The sequence below is a fragment of the Camelus dromedarius genome, unplaced genomic scaffold (assembly GCF_036321535.1).
Source record: "Camelus dromedarius isolate mCamDro1 unplaced genomic scaffold, mCamDro1.pat HAP1_SCAFFOLD_117, whole genome shotgun sequence".
Lineage (NCBI taxonomy): Eukaryota > Metazoa > Chordata > Mammalia > Artiodactyla > Camelidae > Camelus > Camelus dromedarius.
The window spans coordinates 1,357,317-1,383,718 of NW_026989731.1; the positions used below are offsets into that span (position 1 = coordinate 1,357,317).

General features: G+C 50.4%; 1 protein-coding gene and 1 long non-coding RNA gene across 17 annotated transcripts in view; one reads left to right on the plus strand and one right to left on the minus strand.

Moving 5' to 3' along the window:
• Positions 1–1,872: 1,872 nt before the first annotated feature.
• Positions 1,873–9,416, minus strand: LOC135320496 (uncharacterized). Of its 3 annotated transcripts, none has more exons than XR_010379652.1 (5): positions 9,166–9,416; positions 7,544–7,780; positions 5,235–5,401; positions 4,278–4,407; positions 1,873–2,680 (listed from the first exon to the last, which is right to left on the minus strand). It is a non-coding gene; the product is annotated as an uncharacterized LOC135320496 (long non-coding RNA). The 3 variants fall into 3 exon arrangements; XR_010379650.1 differs by having other exon boundaries at positions 1,873–3,369; XR_010379651.1 differs by having other exon boundaries at positions 1,873–3,372.
• Positions 9,417–9,497: 81 nt separating this feature from the next.
• Positions 9,498–26,402, plus strand: part of LOC135320495 (uncharacterized) — an 80,349-nt gene continuing 63,444 nt past the window's right edge. Inside the window, exons 1-12 of one of the 14 annotated variants that reach the window (XM_064483616.1) lie at positions 9,498–9,742; positions 11,169–11,254; positions 11,465–11,547; positions 14,769–14,855; positions 15,203–15,363; positions 15,654–15,700; positions 18,248–18,376; positions 18,720–18,853; positions 19,260–19,312; positions 21,092–21,256; positions 21,564–21,676; positions 23,084–23,466. In XM_064483616.1, the coding sequence (XP_064339686.1) occupies positions 14,826–14,855; positions 15,203–15,363; positions 15,654–15,700; positions 18,248–18,376; positions 18,720–18,853; positions 19,260–19,312; positions 21,092–21,256; positions 21,564–21,567 (723 nt within the window). In that variant the 5' untranslated portion in view covers positions 9,498–9,742; positions 11,169–11,254; positions 11,465–11,547; positions 14,769–14,825 and the 3' untranslated portion in view covers positions 21,568–21,676; positions 23,084–23,466. The other 13 variants (XM_064483615.1, XM_064483612.1, XM_064483611.1 and 10 more) reach the window with 13 other exon arrangements.

Genomic DNA, 26,402 nt, shown 5'->3' on the forward strand with positions numbered 1-26,402 from the left:
TCCGGGGAGAGCCGGTGCAGGCACTAGAAATGGGTCAGGGGCTGCTGAGGCAGGGCATTCGGCGTCCTGGGTTTCTAGAACATGGGATGGAGCCAATGACCATGTCCCCTTGGCCTTGCTGACTCCACCCGATGGAGGGCGTGGCCAGAGGAAGTGTCAGGGCCAGGGGAACCTTCTGCAGTGCAGGACCCAGGGCAGCGGGGGGCCCGGGTCTAAGGAGAGAAGCCCTAAGGAAAAGTCTGTGGAGGCTGTAAGGTACCTTCATTCCCATTAATTAAAAAAAAACAAAAGCTTACCACAGGCGTGCGGGGGAAGGGTTTTGTTATAACAAGGGAAGGCACTTGCCAAGGTCTGGCCATAGAGGGCTGCTGGGTTTGCCAGGTTGAAGAGGAACCGAGAGGCCGTTTGCCTCCCCTGGGTCTAGACACTGCTTGAATTCTTCCAGGTGACACTTAAATGCAGTGAGACATGGAACTCTCTAAAGTTGTTAAAATATTCATGGTGAGCCATTCAACTCTCTCCTCATTCTTGGCTACGAAAGCACGATAAACACAGGTGGGAATCTCATCAGCCTGTTGGTTGGTTCACTGTCCATCTGGCGCCCCCTCTTGTAGGAGCCTTTATCACATCACCCAGGGCTGACCCATCTCAGGATCACAGCTGATTTTCCACAGGTGGCACCACTTGCTGGTGACATGAAGGAACCATGTTAGCCACCTCCCAAACTCTGAGGCTTCTCCTGGGAGGAGCCTGCAGACACCCAGTCCAGCCTCTGCACAATGATGCTCCTCAGTGTCACTCCCGGCTTGCTGCCCTGGCCTCTAGCTCTGGCCAGAACCTCGCTGAATTGTCGATAAATGTCCCCCATGCACCACGTCTAAGCTTGGGGTCCAGAGGTGACCATGGTTCTTATTTTCTTCCCATCGATGGACTGTTTGATCTTCATGTAATCGTGTTGGCAGGAAGGCCAGTACCACCCTCTTGAGGCCTCCCCGAGCCGCCTCTGTCTATAACTGTCCTAGCGCCCCAGGGGATCGGGTCTGAAGCCTGGCACTCAGACACGAGGATGACAGCTGGAGAGACAGGAATCCACTCCTGCTGTGGCTTCTGCTGAGGCTCGATGTGGCCATACAAATGGATCCCACAGGCCCTGACTTCACTTGACTCGCTGCAGGGATGCTCCCACACTGCCCCGTTCCCCTCCAGAGACAGAGGGCTTTCTGCTTGTTCCCGAAGGCCCCACCCCCGAGGGGGCACTGGGTCCAGTGGAGCGTCCAGCCTGGTTCCCCGCCAGCCCTTAGGGCTTTGGTGGGGCCTGGAACATCAACTACCCTCCCCTTAGGGGCCCGTTTGTCCTTTCCAGCCAACAGACCTAGGTCATAAGCACTTTAACTCACCTGAGGGTGTTTTCCTCACTTCAGGGGCAGTGAGGACGGGGCTTCTTCACACTCCAAGTGCCCCAGGTCTGGATGCAGACAGTCTGGCTCTCCCCCAAGTCCTGCAGTTCCCGGCCACACCTGCTGCTGGTCACAGTCTGTGCTGTGTTCTCTTCCAGGACAAGGGGTGCACTCTGACCCCCGCCCCGCCCCCACCAGCGGTGGCAGAGGCAGCGGACAGGCAGGTGAGCTGGGGCCTGAGACCGTGCCCGCAGATCAGTGCCCCAGAGGCCGCTGGTGACTAGAGAGGCCACGGGGCAGAAGGCAGCATGGGATGGGAGGAGGAGGAAGGTTCAGGATAAGGAGATGAAAGGGGGAACGGACAGCACTGTGAGGGCCTCGGCCATGAAAGGGAAGAGAAATCACAGTGACAGCTGGAGCGGTGTCGGCGTTAAAAGCTGCGGGCTGTTTTTTTAAATTTTATTAATTACCAATATATATTGACAGATTTCTTATTTTATTAAAGATTATGTTCCATGTCATATAACAGGATAGAGTATGTTATTATTTATTAAATAATATATAATAGAAGATATACTAGCATATTATCTTCTGTTTATTTATTAGCAGATAGTATATAATACATATGTAGGTGTTTATACACATAATATATAATTCATGCATCTATATAATATATAACCCATAACAAATAATGTAAGATTATGATTAATATATAATATAACAAGATTACATAACAATAATGATGTAATATTACCCATTGTATGTCTTGGTTCATGACACATTCTCATCTTAGGTGCCTGTCAGAGGTATTTATATATTAAAATTAATATTATAAGACACAGTTATGAACCTATCACCCAGCATCATAACAGGAATATTGACAGTGACATACTGTGTCCTCTTTCCCTATCCTGCTCTTGGCCTTTTCTCACAGGAAGTAACCAGCATCCTGAATCCTGGCTTACCCTTGCCTTGTGTTACTTTCACACACACAACATTTAAGATCAGTTAAAACAAATGAACTGCAGGTACATGCAATGAAGTGGATGAATCGCACACTCCATGTTAAATTGAAAAAGTAACCCCTAGAAGGTAGCCGATAGTGTGCTATGCTTTTAACTGTGTATATATATGTCAACTAAACTCACTGAATTAAGAACAACTACAGCTAGAGTCCAGGTGGGAGAGGGACAGATAAAAGGTGAGGTGAGCAGGTTTGCTGCAGGTGAGCGAGTTCCTTTCCAGTGACATGTCATTCTCTCTGAAGCAGGAGGCAAGGCCATCTGCTGGGAGTCAGGGAAGAGACAGAGGGAAGGTTAGAGGTGTGCAGAGAGCAGAGAATGTTGACACCACTGAGTGATAAGTGGGGAAATGTGCTCACTAGAGAAATCCTGGAGGATTGCCTGGCAGCGGCAACATGGTGGGCATTGATTTGTAGTCTTGGAAATCTGTGCTGGGAGAGCCTGCTGCCTGCAGGCTCAGAACAAGTAGAGCTGGGTGAACCGAGATGGAAGTCGGCCTGGTGAGGAACTGAAAAAGTCAAGGCTCAAGGGGGTTTTGTCTGTCATAAAGAGAGTGCTGACTGTGGATGCAGAGCTGGAAGGTGGGGAAGTGGAAGTAAGAGGAACGTGGACAGGCAGGAAAGCAGAGGAGTCAGCACATGATGCCCCAGTGAGGGTGAAGGAGGGCCAGGGAGGCTGGTGGAGAAGAAGCTGGACGGCTAGAGGTGGGCACTTAAAGGAGAGAGGCTGGACCTGGGGTGGAGACACGCCCGGGTATGAGCCCGGGGGTAGGGTGAATGGGGGGTGGCTGGCTCAGGCTGACAGAGAAGAAGACCCTACAATGACCATACTGGGTGGTGGAAGGAGAATGAACTTTGACGTCTTGATGGTAGGAGGCGAGGCAATACAGAGCTGGTGGTCCAGGTGCTCCTGACTGAGGCAGATGAGCAGGGAGGCCAGGGTGGCAGGCACTGCTAGGAAAGGATCTGGGTTTTCCATGTGCTCCCACGAGGGGAGGAGCAATCATCTGAAGGTGGAAAGTGAGCACAAGGAGGCCAACCCAGGCTCCTGATCAAACGGGGGTTGTGAAGGTGCAAAGCGTCAACTCCAGTGATGGTGGCCCAGGAAGCAGGGACCACGGGTGAAGTGAGGGGGCACTCAGAGAAGAGAGGGAGAAGAGTCTTCTGGGTGTAGGGGGAAGAGAGGCCCCAGGACAAAGGAGCACAGAGGCACAGTGATGAGGATGGACTGGCTCTATGGTGACAGTGCAGGGATGGCTGGATCTTTGTCCTGAGGGCTTAGGTTGGGGGGACTACTGGCCTCATGAGGATCCCCCTCTCAGCAGCCTGGACAGAGGCTCTCGCTCCTGAGAGCTGTGTGGCCACCACTGTTCCCGGAGGGGCTCTGCCTCCATCTTCTCTTATCAGACTTTCCTGCCCAGCCCCCGACAGCCAGCGAGGGAGCCTGGGCCTCGCAGCTGTTTGCCGTGGAGGGACACAGGCTCCTCGGAGGAGCAGGCGGATCTTACTTTGCTCCGTAACCCAGGGCCTAGAAAAGCGCCAGCCCATGTGTGGGCCATGTAGGGGCTCGGATACTTACTATACTAACTCAAAGCAGTAGAATTGCAGAGCTGGAGGAAGTGACCACTGAGCTCACAGAGTTCACTGCCCACACCCCCATTCTACAGATGAGGAATCAGAGACCAAGCAGTGAAGCAGCCTTGGCCAAGGTCACGCTGCTCGTAAATGCTGGCCTGTGTCGGGCATGCCAAGTGATGAGCTGCAGTGAAGGGGCTGAGAGGGGTCTCTGGGGCCAGAGAGCTCGGGTTCAAGTCCCAGCTCTGCCATTTATTAGCCGTGTGATTAATGAATGTCCTTACCTTTAAAGTGGAACTCATAGTGGTGCCAACTCATTGGGTTGTCATGAACACAGCGTTCCTGGAACAGCAGGACAGAGTTCTGTAAGGGTTTGCTGTTGCTTTGGTTATGATTATTATCACCAAGTGAACCCTGAAATGAAGAACAAAGGCAGCAAGAATTTTTATTTTAAAGGAGTTTCAAATCCTCTGATGAATGCTTCATTTCATCTATTCAAGTTTTCATTTGACCCTTATTAACACCTAAACAATGGATGACTTTTGAGGCAATCTTGCTTCATGTCTTTAATTCTCACTAACGACACAGGCTATTTAACAGGCAGCAGTTTCTTTTCCAGGAAGAGGGACAAAAAGTTAAAAATGACTCAGTGCCTCTCGGTCCCCAGTGAGTTGGTTGTGACCTGTCAACCCAGCTTTGGGGAAGTGCCCGCTCCCCCTGGGCCCACTGAGCTGCCCCGCAGCCTCCAAGGGGTGCCGTACCCCCACACGAATCCAGTCTCTTGGTTCCTATCTTTGCTTCAGATCCCTCAAGGACTGCCCATGCCCCAGGGCCCCATCTGCCCCACCAGCCTTGGCTGCTGGACTCCAGGACACCATCCTGGGTCTCAACCATCCCCTGTTCCTATGACCGCCCCACTACTCTACATTTTGTCCTTCAAGTGTGGGCTTCTGTGGCTCGCCACACAGCAGGGGTCTCCCCGTCCTCCACCTTGGGTAACTGCATCGTCCTGCACGGTGCCTAGGGAACCCGTGTGGAGGCAGGAAGAATACAGAACAACAGGTGCTCAGAGGGGCTGCCTTTCCCACTGCAGGGGCCCTAGAGAGCTTTCTCCCAGCTGGTTATTCACAGGCGCTGAAGCTGTGGAATCTCGATCTCACCAATTTAAAGGGCATCATCACTAATTACAAAAGCAATCATTTCTTCAGTAGCAAAAGGAGAAAAGACTTTGTGTTCCCCACCTCCAACTGTTTTCCTCCACCTTCAGATGTTTCTCATCTCTGGGCAAGGGTAGAATGCAACTCACAGAATATTATTTTTCAATGTCTTTTCCCACTCTGAAGATTGCTTTCCCAGAACCGATGAAGGCTAGAATGGTTTAGCTTCCCTGGACTGAGGATTCAGAGGCCTGGGGGGAAGGGGGGAGGGGGAGGTGAGATAACTCAGCAATATTGAACCTAACAGAGACATTAAAAGTTCTATTCTAAACAGAAAGGAAGCAGGATGTTATAGAAACAGGAAAACCATAGTTGGAAATGCAATAACGAGTTGCAAGAGAATAAACATAAAGATGTAAAAATGAAAAAGGACATCAAAATAAAAAAAGTTGGGAATGGGAGAGGGGAGCAAGAAAATGTAGATTTTTTTTCTTTCTTTTTTTTCTTCGTTATTCTTAGGATGTGTTGGAGCCTACGTGATTATCAGTCTAAAGGAAATAGATATAGTAATGGGCTGATATATTTGAAGAATAAGGTAACCACAAGTCAAAAGCATACAATAGAGTCGCAAAAAAACCAAAAAGAAACAAACTCAAAATGGCTTAAAGACTTAAATATTACACACGACACTATAAACTTCTCACAAGAAAACATAGGCAAAACATTATTTGACATACATCTCAGCAATGTTTTCGTAGGGCAATCTAAGCAACCCAAGCAACAGAAATAAAAGCCAAAATAAATAAATGAGACCTAATTAAACTTATAAACTTTTGCACAGCAATAGAAACCATAAGTAAAACTAAAAGACAACCTATGGAATGGGAGAAAATATTTGCAAAAGATGAGACTGACCATGGCTTAATTTCTAGACTATATAAATAGTCCATACAACTTAATAAGAAAAAAATAAACAACCAAATCCAAAAATGGGCAGAACAACTAAACAAGCAATTCTCCAATGAAGACACACAGATGGCCAATAGGCATATAAAAAATGCTTAATATCGTTCAATTATCAGAGAAATGCAACTCAAAACTACAATGTTATCATCTCACACCAGTCAGAATGGCCATCATTCAAAAGTCCACAAACCATAAATGCCGGAGAGGCTGTGGAGAAAAGGAAACCCTCCTACATTGTTGGTGGGAATGTAGTTTGTTGCAGCCACTGTGGAAAACAGTATGGAGATTCCTCAAAAGACAAAAAAAAAAAAAAAAAAAAAAAAAAAAAGGCTTATCACCTAATCCAGCAATCCCACTCCTGGGCATATATCCAGAGGGAACCTTCATTCCAAAAGATACCTGCACCCCAATTTTCACAGGAGCACTGTTTACAATGGCCAAGACATAGAAGCAACCTAAACATTCACTGACAGATGACTGGATAAAGATGCGGTATTTAGATATAACAGAATATTACCCAGTCATAACAAAGAAGGAAATAAGGCCATTTACAGCAACATGGATGGAACTGGAGATTATCTCACTAAGTGAAATAAGTTAGACAAAGACAAGTATCATATGATATCATTTATATGTGGAATTTTTAAAAAAATGATACAAATGGACTTATCTATAAAACAAAAAACAGACTCACAGACTTATAAAACAAACTTAGGAGTTCGGGATTAACAGATACAAATTACTATATGTAAAACAGACAAACGACAAGGATTCACTGTAGAACACAGGGAAGAATATTCAGTATCTTGCAACCTATAATGGAAAAGAACCTGAAAAAGAATAGACTATGTATATGTACAACTGAATCACTATGCTGCATACCTGAAACTAACAAAACAGCTGTATAACTGAAACTAGCAAAACATTGTAAATCAAACACATTTCAATTTAAAAAAAATTGATAAGCTCTAAATACCTTTATTCAAAGAAAATCTTGAACTCTTCCCTCTTACAAAATTTAAAATGGGTAGCTTGAGCAGGGCCAAATTTTACTGGATGGGCAGTTACATATCATCTCCAGCACGTGGCCCATGCTACACACACATCGTGTTTTCCTACAGGTAAGAACAGCCCTGACTGCACAGCGAGCGACTCTTTCTGGGACAAGGGCCTCTGTGGCAGTGGCCTCCTTGTCACCGCTGCATCTCACCAGGAGGCCAGGGTTTTCAGAGGGGAGGGGACATAGAGCTCATACACTTCAAATTGACTTCCCGAAAAAACTATGGAAAAACCAAATTCACCTGCAGTGTAGGAAACATGAGCAGGGCCCCTAAGCAGACCGACAAGCCCAAAGTAAGATGGCCCGATGTTCAGATCGGAACCAGAACAAAGACCACCTGGCCCCAGTTAAATGACCACCACCTCACCTGCAATGAACTGCTCGTACTCAATGTCAGGGATGTTTCTGTTGAGACTTGGGAGGTCAAGGGAGTCGGACCAGGGATCGGGGCTCTGCCAGTGGTAGAGGTGGCCCCAAGGGAATAGCACCAGTACCGTCTCCTCCATCTTCAGCAGGGTCTTCAGGAGGAAGGCAATGTGGATGCAGACGTTCCTACGGAGGTTGAAGCCCTCTGGAGGGTTGAAGTCACACAGAAGTTACCTGGCTGGGAGCAAAGGAGAGCGGGTCTTCAGGGCCAGGCCTCTGCACAGGAATCCCGGCTTAGATAGAACAGATACAACGGGAATCCCTGCACAGCCCATGGCCTAGACTCCAGACACATTCAGCAGCTTCTGGTTTGTAAAGTGGAGGCACTGCCCACCCATCTCCATGTGGCCAATTACTTCAAGTCCGGGAGCAGTTGCGGAAGACATCTTGGCATCCGTCTAACACCACTAAGCACCCGACTAGCATCTGAGCACCCGTTCTCCAGGGGCTCTCAAACTTCTTGTTCTACAGAACCCTATACACTCTTAACAATTACTGAGAACTCCAAAAGGCTGCTATTTATGTGAGTTTAATCTATCACTATTTCCTGTGTTAGAAGTTAAATAAGAAGTTAGAAAAAGTGTATGAATTCACTTAAAAATATTAACAATCTACTGTATGTTACCATTAATACTCTTAAACAAAATATAATTCTATTTTTCAAAAGAAAAATCATTAGTGAGAAGAATAGCAGTGATTTTAATTTCTGCAAATCTCTTTTGGACTGGTGAGAGCTGAATTCTCCTATCTGCCTCTGCATTCCCTGTTTTGTGATATCGCAGGCCAGGTTTTCCCTGGAAAACCCCGCAGGAACTCGGGAGAGCAAGAGTGTGCAAAAGGCAGGTGACATCCCGGCGTTTCTATGAAAATGGTCTTGCACCTCAGGGGCCTTGGATACACTTTGATAACTGTTGCCCTATCCAAGGCGAGACTCTTCTACACAAGAGCCAGGCAAGGGTCCTGGATTCTGTAATGAGTTACCGCCACCACACCCCTCCCTTCTCTGTGTGTTTCTCACAAGCTCCATTACTGCAGATGAGGATGTAATCCTCAACTGGGGCCTCTAATCCCAGAAGACTGCTAACTTCAAGAGGGAGGGTCCCATCTACCATCCCTACACCCCGCATAGTTTATTTTGAGTCAAGCCCTAGATAACTGCTTATCGGCACTGACCCTTGTGTCTTTTTCCTGAGGTTGACTGAAGGAACCAACATCTGGATGGAACTGAAATTTCCCTGCAGATAAACAAGGCTGATAAGCCACCCCATTCCAACATCTGATTCTGGGGCTCTTCAAAACCCGGGTAAGGCCCCGCTTCATCTAAGATGGGTCCTCCGCCTGCCCTTCCCGGGGGGTTCTGGGAGGCCGCGGCCACCAAGGGCGACCCAGACTCGCGGCCCCAGCCCCAGGGCCTGAGGGGGAGGAAAGCTTGAGGCTGTGCCCAAGCCCTGCCCCGCCCCGCCCCAACACGCTCCCCGGCACCACAGCCCTCCCCGGCCACCGCCCCAACCCCGATCCCACCCCGGTTCATGTCCGCCGGCCCCGCCGACGGCGCGGACGTACGTTTACCGTCTGTGGGACGCCGCCCCAGACAGGATGTCGGCCGCCGACTGACCAGGCCAGAACTAGTCGCCCGGCCGAGCAAGCCGCCATCCCCAGCAGCAAGCACCGCCATGGTCCCGGGCAGCTGCACACTTCCGGAGCCCGCTACCCGCCCCAGAAGCGCACGCCGGCCCGCGCAGAGCGTGGCGCCTGTAACCATGGCAACTCCGCGGGGCCCTCCCCTAGCGCTTGCGTCGTGCGTCCTCCCGAGTCTAGTTGTGCGAGGGCAGAACTTGCGGAGCCAATGGGAGCCAGGGCGCAGCCAGGACGGGGGTGGGGGGAGGCTTATGGGACAGCTGGGCGGGGCCGGGGAGGGCAGGGCCGCGCGGAAGTCCTGACCTGCAGGTGGCGCCGGCCGGAGGCTGGGGCGTTGCTGCCACCAGTGGGCGGGGCAGCGGGGCAGCGGGGCGGGGGCACCCTCACCTGTCCGTGTGTGGGGATCAGCCTGGGCTCCGTGGCCTCCGCTTGCACCGGACGTGGACCCAGGCTATCGGTGGGCAAGATAGAGGACTGAGCCCAGGCACGCACGGCTGGCCAGGTAGGGCACCTGAAGTTCAGATCCGCCAGGCCCACTGCCGGCCTTGAATACGCGCTGCTAGGCAGTTTCCAAGAAGACGGGATCTGTCATAAGAGGGGAGGTAGGGCTTGGGTGCCAGATGTCGGGTTGGGTGCAGTCTCACAGGAGAGCCACGGTGAGAGGGCGCAGAGCGGCCCCTGTGTTGGCGGGGCTAAGAGTTTGGGGTATAGGGTCGGGGTGGTGTGTGCCTTTCTCTGTGGTCTCCTCACTCCAGAGCAAGGGGCTCTGCTTCCCCCCTCCCCTCACTGCACTCCCTGCCTTCCCCAGCACCACCTGGGGTGTGGTCATGTCGAGGCAGGGAAGGCCCAGGGAAGGGGCTCATTCAGGGGCAGGGGCCACTCTGCAGGGATGCTGGACCTGACAGCAATGCAGTGCTTCGGAACTCCCCTGGGCTGGGTTTCTAACCAGTGGGATGGAAGGGCCTTTCCTTCCTGGGGTGCATTTGGGGGAACTAGATACGTCATGAATGTCAGCCCTGAAAATGGAGGCTGCGCTACATCCATTCTTGGAAAGAAAAATCAGGCCCTTCCAGCCCAGGTGACTCAGAAAGTCAGTCAGCAATGTTCGGGGTCCCCAGTTTAGGCTTTCAATTAGAGCTGAGCGTCTCAGGAGGCCAGATCCCTGTCCGTGGCTCCAGGAGTAGGCTTTCTGCTGGGGGACAGGATCCTCACAAACACCTGTGTCTTTGTGGGTCACTCCCCTCTGACAAGCTGGGAGGCAGGGTGCAGTTGTGGGAAATCGTGTTTCCATGAGGAGAGGGCCACCAAGTGGTGGGGGCACAGGAGACAGTGAGAAAGAGTCCCGCGGCCTTTCTGGAATCAAAAAACTGGCAAATGTGAAAAAGTGCATAATTTGTTTTATAGAACAGGCTGCTTATGTACGTTTGGAGGGCCAGGTTCAAGGACACTGCATCCCTCCAGGACAATAGCCTCAAGAGGAGAACAGACAGAGCAGGAAGAGATGTGGGGTTTCTCCCAGGAATGAGGCAGAACAGGGATTTCTGCAGATTTGCAAGGAGACCCCGACCGCTGAGCACCGGGTTACAACCCCACGTGACCCTTGTCGTGTTTGGCTTGGGCTCTGGGTCTGGCCTGATCATGTATTCTTCCAGCTGAGTTCCAGAAATTCAGAGGGTAGACTTAGAGAGGCTGCGTTTGGAACCCGGTGTGGAGACGGAGGGTCCTTTATCCTGAGTCCCCTCAGCCTAATCACTGTAGCTGAGTTCCAACACCACCCAGGCCCCCAGGGTGGCCGTGGAGGGAGAGCAAGCCTGGCAGGTGACCCAGGGGTCCCACTGCTGTGCCCCTCCCTTATCTTTGTTCCCTTTCACCCCGGAAGGTGTGATTGTCTCATGTCATGGTGACAAGCCATCTCTCTTCTCTGTCAGGTGGGATCCCCACCCCCGCTCAGCCTTCTTTCTGCATGGATGCTGAAGGACCAGGCTCACTTGAAGTTCTGAGTTTGAGCAGTAAGGTGGAAACAAAGAAACCAATGGAAACAAAGAAACAAGTCATTGTGGCAAAGCTCCCCACCACAGAGAAGCTGCCCTGAGTGGAAGGGAGGGTGTGGGCATGCCCATTTGTTTCGTGTCTCCCAGTGCTCTTCGCTTTCTTATTGCAGACCTGCATGGTTACAACAAAATGATCTGCAAAACTGAAAATATTTACTCTCTGGCTTTTACAGAAAAGGCTGACCAGCCTCTGGTTCCCGTACCAGTCAACTGATTGGAGTACCTTTCCAGTTTGGAAACATCTGGGCAGGCCCAGGTTTGCAAAATTCTTTAAGAGTAGTTATGGAGTTTTGCTTCTAAACATTTTTATGGCTGTATACTTCTGAGCTGAGGTTGTGCTGTGTAATTCTGAGCCGGGATTTTCTCAAACTGTTTCTTATTTCTTATACCGGACACCCCTAAATTCCAAGGGGAATGGGATGTTAAGGAAGCCATGGAGTTTAGGAAAAAGATACAGATTTCATTTCCATTTAGGCATCGATGTATCTCCATCCTAGGCAGTATCGGTTCTGTGGTATTGATAGGGGAACTAAATAGCAACCAAATTTATAGAAAATAGTGGGTCATTGGGTACACAAGTTCTTCTTTTCAACATTTTTGTAGTGTTTGCAGTTTAAGATGACCGTTCCTGAGAAACAGGCAGCCTCTTAGAATGAAATAGCATTTTCCCTGAACCATACTCAATTTTTATTTCGTAGACAGCAGGAAGGGCAATCACACATCCAACACTTGGGGACCTCAAAGATAAAACGTAACTTTCTGGGAGCACACTCCCCCCGTCTCCCTCTGCTCTTTTCACTGTCCCATTGTCCCTGAAGGCTCTTTTGTATCTTCTGCTCATGACTCCAGTAACTCTTCCTTCTCGTCCCTCAGCTGGTAAGTTTACTTTTCTACTTTGACCAAGCAAACTGAAGCCAACAGAAGAGAACTTTCACCAGCAACTCCCAGCACATCCGCTCGCCTTCTGATGTCTGTGACCTCACTCTCGCTGCCCCACCTCTTATTACAGGTGACATCGAAAGCCAGATCATCCAAAAGTCACCAGGGGGCCCATCCATACAATCTTCTCCGGGCTGTCACTCCCACATCCATCCTCTCTGTCACTACCTCATCTATTTTGTTCTCCTGCTAGTTGGCTCCTATCAGTATATAAAAGTCCATCCTCTTAAAAGAAACAAACAGCACTCCTTGACTCTAATTGGCCCCCACCAATTGCCACCCCATGTCTTTGCAGCAAATCTTTAATGAGTCGTTTAAACTCACTGTCTGCATATTCTCTTGAGCCATTCCCTTTTGCACCCACTCTGGCTTTTCCCCTGATCCCTCGCTCTATGGAAACTGCTCTGTCAAGGCCATCAGTGACCCCACGTTGCTAAATATAGTGGTCAGTTTTTAGTCTTCATCATGCGTGGCCCTTTGGCAGCATTTGACCCAGCTCTTCCATTTCTCCTCCCCCGTGTTCCTGCTTCACTTGGCCTCCAGCCCATCGCTCTGCTTTCGATCCACTGGCTGGTCTTTTGCCAACGTCTCCTCTTTTTTCCAAATATTTACTGCGAATGTGCCTCGGAGTTGGGTCCTGGGTCTCTCCTCTATCTCACTGCTATACTTTTGGTGGAAGCAACCAGAATTGGAAATTGACATGCCATCAATTTCTCGATTTGTCCAAAACTCCCTGATTGGGCTTTTCCATTTGGAACTCTCTCCCTGATACTCATATTCTTTTTCTTTCATTCATCTTGCTTTCACATTCATACATATGTTCTACTGTGTAAATTACTTTTCCAAATTTTGAATCAGTCCATACATATCATGTGAAATGCTCAGATCTCTATTATTTCCACTAAGATGCTTATTCTACCTTAGAACCTTTCTGCATTTCTGTATTTATGTCAATAAAGTGAATAGTATTTCTACAAGCCTCATAGTTAAACAGTGTGTTTGTTTGGGGCTACTATGTAACATGAAATAATGATACATCAACATAGTCCTTTTTCATTTAATTTTATGTAACACCAAGATGAGGTTTTTGCACTGAAGACTGTTTCATTGAAATTTTACCTACGTTATGGACAGTCAGTTTATGTGAAAGCCCTCATTTCTCCCCTTTTCTGATATATTTTCCATTTGGCTATTATAACATATACCTTGGCATGAAATGAAATTCCAAATCCACTCACATAATAAAATTAATACATTTAAATTATATTTTTTAATGTTAAAAAGAAAGAAAATAAACCCCAGACTCCTCTACCTATTAGGCATTTCTGTGGCAATATCTAATAGACTCCTTAATCATGACATTGAAGAACTGAGCTGATTCCAGCCCCTTTCCACCTGCTCAGCCCCATCTTGTCCCATCCCCTGTGGATGGAGAGGACATCCATCCCATTTTCCAGGTCCAGATGTTGGAACCATGTTCTCTCTCTCTCTTTCTCTTACACACACACAGACAGCAAATCCAGCTTGTTAGAAAATTCTGGCTACTCTGAATTCATTAACCACGTACTCCCTGTTCCCCACCCTCCTAGGAGCCACCTTCAACCCCTTGTTGGACACCAATTAGCCTACTTCTTCCATCTTTGCTTTTCTACAATCTCATCCACACAGAGTCAGAGGGAGCCTATAAAAGCATACATTGAGGGGGTGGGTGTAGCTCAGTGATACAGTGCATGCTTAGCATGCATGAGATCCTGGGTTCAAACTACAGCACCTTCACTAAAATAAATAAATTAACCTCCTCCCAAGAAAACCCAAAACAAAAGCATAAATTGGACATCACCCATCCCATCAAAACTCACTAAAAGGGTCACCATTCCATTAGGAGCCAAAGTCGTCCCAAAGTCTTCGAGGACACGGCCTGCTCTGCTCTCCGCCCACACTCTCCCCATCACTCTGGGGGCCTCTGGCTCCGGCTCTTCCTTCTTCCTCCGGATCTGTTCTGCTTCAAGTTCATTACTCCTTGAGATCTGCCAGGATTGCCTTATTCCCTCCTGCCTGCCTCCCACCCCACCACCATCACCTGAGTTTGCTCATATCACTCTTATTTTTCCCCAAGCTCTTGCTACCCCCATCATGTTGCCTGTTTTCTCTGCTAAAACTCTGAGCCCCCAGTGATGGGGAGTCGTGTCTATTTTGTTGACTAATAAAGCCCAAGAGCCTTGGGAATGGGTATAGTTACTAGATTCCCATAAGTAGTAGGAGCTTATACAGATTTGCTGAATGAATGCAGAGGTCCTGGTCCAATTCGATGGAGCACTTCTGTGTCCTGCTCAAAGATTAACTCTCCTTTCCTCCTGAGAGAGGGTGACCACTTCCTTGGTGATCAAAGGCAAGATCTATTTTCTTTATGCTGTTAACCTTAGGCGGGGAGACTGGGGGATCTTCATTTATATTTTAAAATTTGATTCACTCTGCAGTTTGTCTCCTGTCTATGTATCCTTTTGAGAAACCGTTTATGAGTGATCATCCTTCCATCAGATTGAACAGGATCCAGGGGGAAGTACCAAGCCTGTCCCATCGGCCATCCTGTGTGTCATGTCCTGTGACCCAGTGGATGCTCAGCACGTAAGTGAACCAACAGGAGTGAGTGAAGAGATGGGAACATCTCATAATTGTGGTGGCTGCACTCTGTCCGATGCCTTGAGATTTGGGGAAGGGTTTACAACTGCGGAGGCGAGATGTCAGGTCCTCTGTGCTCTTCCTGAGTGCCCTGGCCTTACCCATTCCCCCAGCCCCCTCTGGGCAGCCAAGCCCAGGAGCTGGGCCAGCGGCGATTGTGCTGATCAATAATCCACCTCACCCAAAGTCCGGGGGTAAGAGCGGCCAGCACAACTGTTTGTAGACTCTGAAGTCAGGTCCTTGGAGGAATTCCTCACTGAACAATGTTTTGGACCTTTTATTTTTCTCTATAGCCTCCAGCTGAAGAAACAGATTGCCTTAGGTACATGAAAGGTGAGGACACCTACTATCCCCATGGAGCCCAGGTGGGGCTGGGAGTCTGCTGTTTGTACAGCCGGTGGGCTCGTGTTTCTTTGGGCATCCCTGTGCCTGAATTCCTGCAGTACACTCGGTGGTAAGAACGGGGGTGCCTGGCAGGGAGGGAAGCGGGTCGGGGGACTACACAGCTGGGGAGACGTTAACCTGGGGTGAGCGGGAGCCGGCTGATGCATGGAATCTCGGTGCAGGGAACTCTCCAAACTCAGAGAGGTTCCCACTCCCGCAGGGTCCCTTTGATCAGGGTGCTAGGCTGTCAGCACTGCAGGGTCCCTGTGAGGATCATGGTGCCTTCAGGCAGTGGGAAGTGAGGGGTCCAGTGGCAATTAAATTAACTGTGCACCCAAAGCCAACCCCCGTCTCTTTCAGCCTGTTTCCTAATCTGCAAAACTGGAATGATGTTAACCATCCCGCAGGTTTGTTGATGGGCTGGGACACACTAGACTGCCAGGAGCTGGAATTCCTCTGTGCCCTGATTGTAATCCTTCCTTCACACTATTTACTCTCACAAGTTCAGTCTCTCTGTCTCTCTCTCATTCACTTGTAACTTTCTCTCCTGCTCTGGTTTCATTTGATTCCCACCCTCCTCCCAATCCCCAGATGAGTGAAATTAATTTCTGTGTGTCAGTTCCAAATTCCCGGGAAAGATGCTCTGTCCCCTCTGGATTGGTTGTCCGACCCATCAGTTGCAGTCAGAGGAGTGAGTCCCTCTGTGACCAGAGGAGGGGCTCTGCCCAGCCCCCCAGCCACCACTGTGGGAGCACATAGCTCTCCGAGGAGGAGGTACTGGCTGTGACTTGGTGTCACTAAGTGTGAATTTATCTCTCCTCTTGCCCCACCTTCATCCTCCTAAACAAAGATGAAAATTAAACACTCCCGAGATTTGTGTCATGGAACACTCAGGGTGGGGGCTAAGAGGGCTGGATTCCCTGCTGAGTGTAAGGGGCTACAGTGACTCCCCAACGAGAGCCTGTAAAGGAAACAGCACCGGCCCCACCGGACACTTAGGATGCTGAGTCTGCGTGACATTGAGCCAGGCTTCTGACCACAGCTCAGGGGTCTGGTCTGACCGGTTAGTCTTTGAAACCAACCAGCTTTGGATTCCTCAATCCCTCCCTGAGGTTTTACCTGAACCACGAGCTTCTGTATCTCTGAAGACAGATGATGAGGACCCTTCACGTAAGGCATTTGCACAGCCCTGTGCGGGAATTCGTGCTGCACGGTCTGCCCGGCGAGCTGACCAAAGTTCGTATTTTACTGATCTTAGAAATAGTCTGCTTTCCTGATGCACTGTTTCACTGAACAAGCAACAGAAGCCACCTCTGGCTGATAAAAGCAAAAAAGGGACTTAATGAAAAGATACTGGGAGGGTGCATGGAGTGGCCCAGACCAGAGCCGACCCGGGGGCCGTAGGAGATGTTGGGGAGCCCCAGGCACCAGGCTGCGCAGGGTGCTACCGGGCCCCCTGCTGCCCCAGCAGGGACCCCCCCTCCTCCTGACACTCCACCTCACTGCAGGTTCATGTCCCGGCAGGGCCAGCTCACACTGAAGCCACCAGCACACACCTCAATGGGGGAGTTGGCCCCTTCTCAGCTGAGGGCGTGCCTGGTGTGGGGAGAGGCCCAGTTAGAGGAAGGCGGTTCCCCTACTGTTCCAAGTTAATGCGCAAGTCAGTGTCCATCACTCAGGAGAGCCGGGCTGGTCGGACCTCATTGTGGTGACTAGGCCGTCTGAGTTCACGTATTACTTTTTAGGTTGGAAGGCCCAAGAGGGAGAAAAAGTGGAGGTTCTAGTACTTATTTTATATTTCCCATGTACCAGGTGCGGTAAGCAAGCCACTTCAGACAAGGCCCATAACAACCACATTAATAGGCCACGGAGAAAGTCATGCAGTCAGGCCTCTGCAGCCCCGAAACCCGTGTCCTCATCAGTTCCGTAGTTACCAGTGGAAGTTGTAGGGATTTATGGGACTGTGTGCTCCTGTGGGGGCTGGGATGTGTGTGTTTAAATCCACATCTTCAGAAACTCGGCCAGAACCACAGCCACTGATTGTCTGCATGGAGGCAGAGGAGGGGAGGCTTCCAGCCTCTGGTCCAGCTCGTGTGGAGCTCAGAAGTTGCTCCTTCTGTCCTGAAAACAACACCAGAGCTGAGGGAGCTGCAAACCCACTGCTCTTCTTAGATCCACAAGAAAACTGAGGGGGAAAGCTGCTCCCAACACAGAGAGGCAGCCGGGCAGGCTTGGAGAGTCACAGCTCCCAGGGCAGAACCCGCTTTTGTAAGAACCCCGGGGGCAGGCAGATTTAACAGGTCCCTGAGGCCAGCTGGAGGCTCAGCGTGGGGAAGTCCGAGTGTGACAACTCCAGGGGGCCAGTCAGAGGGGCCCCCTGCTCTTTTTCATGCATTTTACCTCCAGGACCGTATCCTGTTCTCAGAGTGAAGATCATAGGAAAACTCCTCATGGTTCCTGCCAGGAAAGGAAAAAATAGCTCTATTGAAATACACCCAGAACATTCTCTTCCATTGTGGGGGGTTGTGTTTTTTTTTTTTTTATGAGAAATTATTTTCCCAGAGCCTAACCTACCTGGGGGAAGGGAAATACCTTCTGTGTCACCCAAATTGGGGTGGGGGAAAGAGACACACTTGTGGAGGTCACAGCTCAGGGCACAGGCTCAATGAGAACTAATCACAGGACTACAGATGCCCTGCTCTGTCCCGCTCCCCCAACACCTTACCTCCATGTCAGTAGGGCCCCTGTGTAATAACAGGAATAAAATTAAAAGAAGTAAATGTCTCAGGAGTGTCTAGGGAAAACCCAAAGGCAGCGGGGAGATGAAAACAAGGACACACGGGTGGCTTTAGCCTCTCGCACGAATAGCTGTAGCAAACTACACACAGCCCAGCCCCAGTAGATAAACAGAAAACCTCACAGAAGAAACTATTTATTTTGGTTCTCTTAGCCAGTGCATTCCATGGTGCATCCTCGCCTAGAATTGAGTGGAAGCAAGTCCATCTCAGAAGGGACATACCTGAAGAGAAATGGCTTTCCAGACTCTGAAGGGCAGAGAAAGCACCAGCCTGGGTTAGAGAAAGGTGAGGGGTGGGGTAGGGGGTGGGCTGCCTTCTTCCCCAAATAAGGAACCTTCCTGAGGCCAGCACAGTGGGAGGGAGGGCCATAGGGTGGAAGCAGCCAGACTTCTTCCTGAGAAGTGATAGGATGCCTCCAAGGGACCATTCAGGTGCCCAAACTGTGTCCTGATGGTGGGAGCCAGTCGGTCTGCCTCAGAGCCCAGGACTGAGGTGGGAGCACAGCAGGCCGGTCTTTCTTGGCCGGATCAATTTCACTTCTCCGAAACCCTGTGTAAAACATGAAGCGTGGACGACCTGGTGAGCACAGCTCTGCCCTCAAGACCGGTTTCAACTCCTCTCTTCCCAGAGAACAGCATCTCTGAGCCCGTCCTGGGTGACCTCACAGAGATCACCCTAGTGGCCCAGGCTAGTGACCGGGAACATGTACCTTCCTGCAACCAACCCCAGACGTCCACTGATGCATCATATACTGGCAAAGATGTGAGTTCCTGTGCATTGGTCTAACAGCAGAGACTCTGCCACAGCCCCAAGAGGTGGTGTGTGGGACAAGCAGGGGTGCAGGAGTGTACGCAGTGCAAAGGTGTAAGTGGTGGCAGGGGTGCAGGGGCTGTGGAGGGTGCAGGCAGTTCAGGGGATGCGGGGGTGCAGGCAGTGCGGAAGGGCAGAGAGTGTCAGGGGTGCAGAGGTACAGGGAGTGTAGGGGTGCAGGAAGGTGCTCAGGCACGTGGCCAGGGTCAGAAGGCAAGTGCACATCCTCGCAGTCAGCCTGACCCCGGGAGATTAGTGCAATGGTCTGGGGTGGCGGAGGGGGCGGCGGCGGCGGCGGCGGCGGCGGTGGGTGGGAGGCTGCCCGGGCAAGCCGGTCGATTTCTTCTCTTCCCTGCAGCCTGGCCTGGGGGGGCGTTGGCCGCCGGAGATTCGCCAGATGTTGGACTCCAGGTAAGCTTGCTCCTGGGTGGTGGGGCGGTTAGGTCAGGGGGCGGTGGCAGCGGCAAGGGGGCGGAGCGGGGCTGCCCCTGGCGAACTGTTGGAATAGCTGCCTTCTCCCGGCTGCCGGGCCTGGGAGCGGCCTCTGCTGCCCCAGGTCGCTGCACACACCTGTCCCACTCAGCAAGCTGAGTGGGGAGTGGAGGCGGTGTCGTTAAGGTGCAGGGCCCACGGGGATAGGGGGGCTGCCGCACAGAAGCCGGTCAATTCGCTCCGCTCTCCCCCGCGGCGGAGCCAGGGGCGGCTTCTGCTGCTGTAGAGGCGGGACGCCGGTCTCCAGGTGAGCTTGGTCCTGGGAGGCGGCGGCGGCGGCGGCGGCTGGGGGTTGGGGTCCGTTCCAGGGAGCTGCTCCATTTCTTCTCTCCCCCGCGGCCTGGCCTGGGGGCGACCTCTGTCGCCAGAGATTTGCCTGAGGTCCGACTCCAGGTGAGCTTGCTCCTGGGAGATGGGTGCGGTGCAGTCAGGGGGCTGGGAAGGTGGTGGCTGCGGGGATAGGGAGGCTGCCCCGGGGGAGCTTGAGGATTAGCTCCCATGTCTGTGCCGCGTGGCCTGCAGGCGGCCTCTGCTGCGCCAGGTCCCGGGACAACCCTTTCCCACTTTGCCTGCTGGGGGCGGGAGGCAGGGTAGTCAGGGTGCACGGGTGGCGGGGGTCGGGGGCCTGCAGCGGGGGAGCGGGCACATTTGCTCCCATCTTCCCCGCGGCTTGTCCTGGGGGAGGTGTCTCTTGCCCTGGGTTAAGAGACACGTGTATCCTAGTCAGCCTGGCCCCAGGAGGCGGGCGTGTTACGTTGGGGGTGGTGGCAGCAGCGGCAGGTTTTCCCATGGAGCCGGTCCATTTGCTCCCATTTCTCCCCATTTTTTGCCCTGGGGGCGGTCCCTGTTGTCCCTAGTTCGCCGGACGTCCATCTCCAGGTCAGCCTGCTCCCTAGAGGCGGCCACCGTTAGGTCAGGGCTCAGGAGCGGTGGCTGCTGTGGGGGTAGGGGGCTGCCTTGGGGAGCTGGTGGATTGGCTCCCGTCTCCCCGATGGCCTGGTGTGGGAGTGGCCTCTCCTGCCTCAGATCACCAGACACACCTGTCCCATTTAGCCTGCTGGGGGAGGGGCGCCCTGGGAAGTGCCTTTAAAGTGTGGGGGAGGCGACGGCAGGGGTAGAGGACCTGCAGCGCGGAGCCTGTCAATTTGCTCTCCTCTTCCCCACGGCCAAACCTGGGGGCGTACTCTGCTGCCCAAGAAGCCGGATGCCCGTCTCCAGGTCAGCTTGCTCCTGGGAGGCGGGCGCGATGCTGTCGAGGGGCAGAGGCAGCTGCGACGGCCGGCTGCCCCGCCTAATGGGGCCACTTCTTCTCCTCTCCCCTGACCTGGCCTGGGGACGGCCTCTCCCGCCCAAGATTAGCCTGAAACCCCACACCCGGTCAGGTTGCTCCTGGGAGGTGGGCGCGGTGACATCAGGGGTTGGAGAGGAGGGGGTTCTGCCCCTGGCGGGCTGGAGGATAAGCTCCCATCTCTCTGGAGGCCTGACGTGGGGGTGGCCTCTGCTGCCCCTCATTCCCGGGTCACCCTTCTCCAGGACATATTGCCCCGGGGGTGCTGTAGGCTGCGGGGGCGGCGGGTTGTTGGCGGGGGTATGGAGCTTGCCGCTTGGGAGCTGGTGGTTTAGATCCCATTTCCCCCGCAGCTTGGCCTGGGGGCAGCCTCTGTTGCCCCAGGTCGCAAAGCACTGTTTCCCTGACAGCTTAACCACCGGAAGTGGGCAGGATGTGCTGAGGGGGCGGAGGCAGCCGCCAAGGCAGCGACGGAGGGGGCTGTCCCTGGCCAGCCGGTCAATTTGTTCCCACCTCAACATTTGCTGTCCCAGTTTCGCAGGACGCCCTTCTCCAGTTTATCCTTCTCCTGGGAGGTAGGCTCAGTGCATGCAGCCCAAGGTCTGGGCTCTCCCCTGGGGAGGGGCAGAACTCTCTTCTTCTTCTTTGTCTTTATTCTTCAGCAAAGTGGTTACTGGCCCCAATTCTTAATTCTGAGAAAGTGTAGCCTGTGTTACGGAGGAGCTGCTGGACAGTGAGGTTTCTGGGTGGGTTTTCACATCAGCTGATGCCCCAGGCAGGCAGGAAATCTACTGCTTAGAGCTTCTTAGTCTGGAGTTGGGGGATGGCCCCGCCATCCTCACCATGCTTTTTACAAATGTGTTACTCCCCTCTTTTTCCTAGGTGACATTTTAGGTTATTGGGTCCCAGATTGCTGGCACACTCATCCCTGTTCTCAAACATCTTTTAAACTTGGGTGAAGTGATAAGTTGGGGAAGAAGATGATTTACTGAAAGGTAAGAATAATTAAATTTGCATTAAAGCTACATTCTGTCAATCTTTCTCAAATGATTTTTCTCTGATTCTAAATCCATGACCTAGTGAATGTTGTACTCCTGTGTAAATCATTGATCTTCACATCACACTTGTTGAGTGGTCAACGAGATTTGTTATTTAGATTATTCCTGAAAGGAAAAGCTCAGGCTTTTGAGAATTCCTTGTCTGATGTCACCCAGGCAGTCACAGTAGAAGACAGAGCTGATATAAAAATCCCTCACCTGCCTGAACTGCAAAGCTTCTGGGATTACTGATCCCTGAAATGCAGGTGACTCTTGATGATAATCTGGGGGATGGTTTACATGATCAGATTCTTCCAGTCCTGTAAATGGGTTCCGTGGCCCCAGCCCCGGGAGAGCTGGTCATAAGGGCCATATCGTGAGGGGTGGGATGGGAAGGCAAGGTCTAAGAGCTGGCATCACTGAGATTCCACACTCGCTAAACACAGACCCCAGAGCCTAATTGTTGTCAGGTTCTGTTCTGGATTTGAGAGTGTGTTCAGACATGATTCTTGCCCTTCAGGGGTCACTGCCTGGGTGGAAGTAACCTTTACATAAATCTGGGGAGGATGACAATTAAGTAGATGGGCTGTTATGATTCTCAGTGTGCCCAGGCTCGCTCTTCCAGGCACTCGTGGGCCAAACGAGAGTCATGTTATTCACTCATACACTGATTTATTACCCTTGAATTGATCATTTGTCCCACAGTAAGTGAAACAAGCGATGAGGAACCTGAGTTTTGTCCCCTTTCCTAGCACTGATTGTATCTGTCAGTCAGGCGCCCTGCGTATGCATTGTGAAATGGTGGTATTTCTTGCCCAATGGGACTGCACTGTCAGTTCTCAGAATCAGGGGAGACACGTGGGTAGGACAGCACACTGACACATATGGCACCCCCCCACCCCATGAGACAGCATTGTCGATGCTCAGGTGACCCGATGTAGACCGCGGTGCTAAACCTGAGCATGTTTAGTGATCTTGGTGGCTATGAAAATACAGACTGCCGGTCCCTACTTCTGGAGACTCTGAGGGTGTGCACCCCAGAATTCTGCATTTTAAGAAGCACTTTAACTAATTCTGATGAAGATGATCTGAGTGTCCCACTGAGAAACACTGGTGTGCGATGCACCAGTATTGAGGATTCTCAGGGAGCGATGTCTTTTCAGGATGGTCCAAGGGCCCTCACGAGACTTTTGCCTTGGGTGTAATTGTATGTGTTCGAAAGTGATGTCTCTCACTTCCAGTGCTTGTCAGCATGCTCTGTGCAGGGATTTGCTCTCAGCAGATATCAAAAACTATAAGTCTTCAGGTCACCGAGCTAGAGTGTGAGCGATCTTTTATTTTGGTTTTCTTTATTGCAATGCGGAGTCTCCCGAGAAGAGATTCAGACTGAACAGCTTTGTGTCGGACTTTGGAAGACCGCTGGTGCCCAAGGGGTTCTCTGGCAGCACAATGACGAATCTAGGTCCCTCTTTCACTGCTACGTCAATGAAGTGGACCGCTTGGACAAGGCCAAAGCTGGTATCCCAACCATAGCCCTTGACAGTGATGTTCGGCTCCAGGAAGCCATCAGATGCAGCAGGTGGCCAGAGGAGGAGCCGAACGGGCTCATGAAATGTGACACCCCCAGCTTCATCAACACGGACCAGAACTCTTCCTTTGGGGAAGATGATCTCCTGATTTTGGAACCACCTATTGTTCTAGAAAATAAGCCAGTTGCCCAGACCTCACACAAAGACTTGAATTGGAAATGTGCTTTGTCAAGTATTTCTCTGAAGATGTGAAGTCTGTCTTTGTATGGCAGGAAGTCCCCTTTCACAAAATTGTATGTGTTTGTGTCTGAGAGAGAGAAATGGAGACAGACAGAAAGACGGAGACAGAAGAGAGCCCCCTCAGAAGAGAGCTAGTTAAGGTGAGTTTTTGTGCCTTAGTAAACATTTGGGGTTTTGGGGGGAACAAAGTATTTACACTGTCTCATTCTCCTCGTTGGAAACCTTGGCCCCGTCCTCAGTGTCAGCGGCCTTGAACGGGGGTTGCCATGGTGCTTTTCATCTGGCGCTGCCACTTCCACGCTCTGCCTTTAGCACGTTGCTTTGCCTCCCAGGGCTGCCACCCTTTAAACTGTAAGGTGAGGAGTCTGGAGTAGATGATCCATCCCAGCTCTGCTGTTTTGCAAATTTCTGATTTCGTATTCGGATGAGGCTGGGATACACCCAGAGCAGTATAAACCAGGCCCTACCTCCTGTCTCTTGCTGGGGCATCCCTCAGGTCTGTGCCTTCTACTCAAGCCTTTACTGAGCCCAGCTTTTGTCAGGAGCCCAAGTGCCTACCGGGATGGCAGGAGACCTGTCTCTCGTGGTCACGGTGGCAGACATTTCTATTGGTTGTGCTGAAACAGCTCTTCTGAGATCCTCCGGCCACCCTTGCTCCAACCTGAGGACAGACCTACCGTTCCTTTCCTAGGAGGAGGATCAACCCATGGTGCATTTTATGACAATCCTGTCCCCAGGAATGCACGGAAGGTTATCAGCTGAGTGAGGGGAAGTGCCTCTGTTTCTCTGTGTCCCTGTATCTCTGTCTGCTCACAGTGCCCTGCCACCGGCTACTGAACAAGAAAAGTGCTATTCACCATGCTGTGTGTTTTGCAGATGTGTAGGTGATGATCTTGTGGCTCATGTGTGGGCTTTGTGCTGGGATGGTGAAGGGCTTATAAATACCTCATCAACATGTATTCGAGATGGCCTGGTGCCACACAGACTTGATTCATGAAGGCATCAAGCCTGCACACTGGTTTGGAAACAACTTGGTTTTGATCAGTCACACTGCATGCATGACTCACTGCTGATCTCTGGGTGGTTTTTTCATTTTAGATTTATTCACCCAGTGTCTTGCTTAAGCTGAAAAATACATTTATTTCACTAGAATATTCTCAGATTCTTTGTTTTCACACATCCAGTTGTTTAATTCCTTTAAAAATCATTTTGTGTTTATAATGCCTCCTAATATCTATCATCTCTAGGTTCCCAGTGGCCTGAGCCATGCACCAGATTTGATGTAGGAACTGTTCCACCAAAAGAAATCCCTTTGCCATAATATCTTTTGAGGAAAATATTATTCTTTAAGGCTCTAACAGTAAATCGTAGAACAAAGCATGGAACATTTATTGTAGTTAATACATGTTCATGCAAAAAGAAATGATATTTTCATTAAACAATGTTGATTTTAATAACTTTTACTAATGTGAATATTATTACTCATAATTTAAGTAACCAAATAAAACCACAGTTATTTATTATGAAGTTTGAAAACTATTTACACTGTCTCTCAATTAGAGGTAGTTTTATTAGAAGACTGAAGGGTATTTAAAAGATGGAAAAATACCCATGATGACACCATCATTTTTATTAACTTAATATCAAGAACTGTGCAGGGTTAAGATTTAACCCTCTGCAAGCTGTCAAGTTAGCATGAGGTAGTTTGTGGATGCTGCCAGAAGACAGGAGACTCCCCCAGGTTCAGAGACAAAGAACTTCCTGCCAGCACAGCAGGCAGCTTGGGGTTCATGTTCATGTTGGTTCCTGAGTTTCTTTCCTTTTGCTGTTGTAACAAAGGACCACAGACTCAGTGGCTTAAAGCAATACACATTCATCATCTCACTGTTCTATTGTGCAGAAGTGCAAAGTCATTGTCAGTGGGCTAAAACCAACGTGTGGCCAAGGCTACGTTCCACACCGAGGCTCTAGGGAGGGATTCGTCTTCCTACCTTTCCCAGCTTGCAGAGGTGTTCACACTCCTTGGCCCAGGGCCCTGTGTCACTGTGACCTCTGCTGCCACTTTACATCTCTGTCTCTGACTATATAGATATAAAGGAAGAGTCTTCTACATCTGGTATGGACCCTTTTTCCTAAATGGACATTGTATCTCTATTTATGTGCAGATTAAAACCCCTTCCCTCCAGGGTGTGGTGGCATCAGCTCACAAGATTACCACTCTGGGCTTTAAGTGTCCTCTTTGTATTGTCACCTGGGAACTTCTCTTTCCATAGTTAGCTCTGTGTTACATTTGTTGTTGTATTTTACCCGGCATTACTGAAAGTTTTACTTAAAAGGGATCCTAATTAGCTCTGTTTACCTGTTTCCAGAGCTGAAAGCTTCAGTTCTAGAGTATCTGTTTGATTTCTCTTAAAAATACATTCCAGTATATTTCTCTGGTGAAAGTCTTTACCCTGTTGTCTATTCTCCCATAATTTCCTTATTTTCTTGAATATATTAAAAGTATTTTATAGCCTTTATTGGTAACTCTGATGCCTACATCACCTGGGGGTTTGCATCCTTTGTCTAATGTTTCTTATTCTCATATTATCCGTTATATAGTCTTGACATGTTGCATGTCTTGAAATTCTTTATTACATGGCAGACATTGCAAATGAAAAATCCATATGTTATTTTCCGTGAGAGGTTTTCTACCTTCCTGTTAGGCAAACAGGGTGAGGGACTGATCATGTCGCTCCAATCAGGCGCTGAGGTGGATCAGGACTGAAGTGCCTTTTTTCTTAAAACAGCTTTGAGGTATACTTGGCAAAGTAATTTTCACACGTATAAAGTGTACAGCTAATACGTTTTGACATAAGTATATCCCCAAGAAACCATGACCACATTCAAGAGAGTGAACATACCCATCACCCACA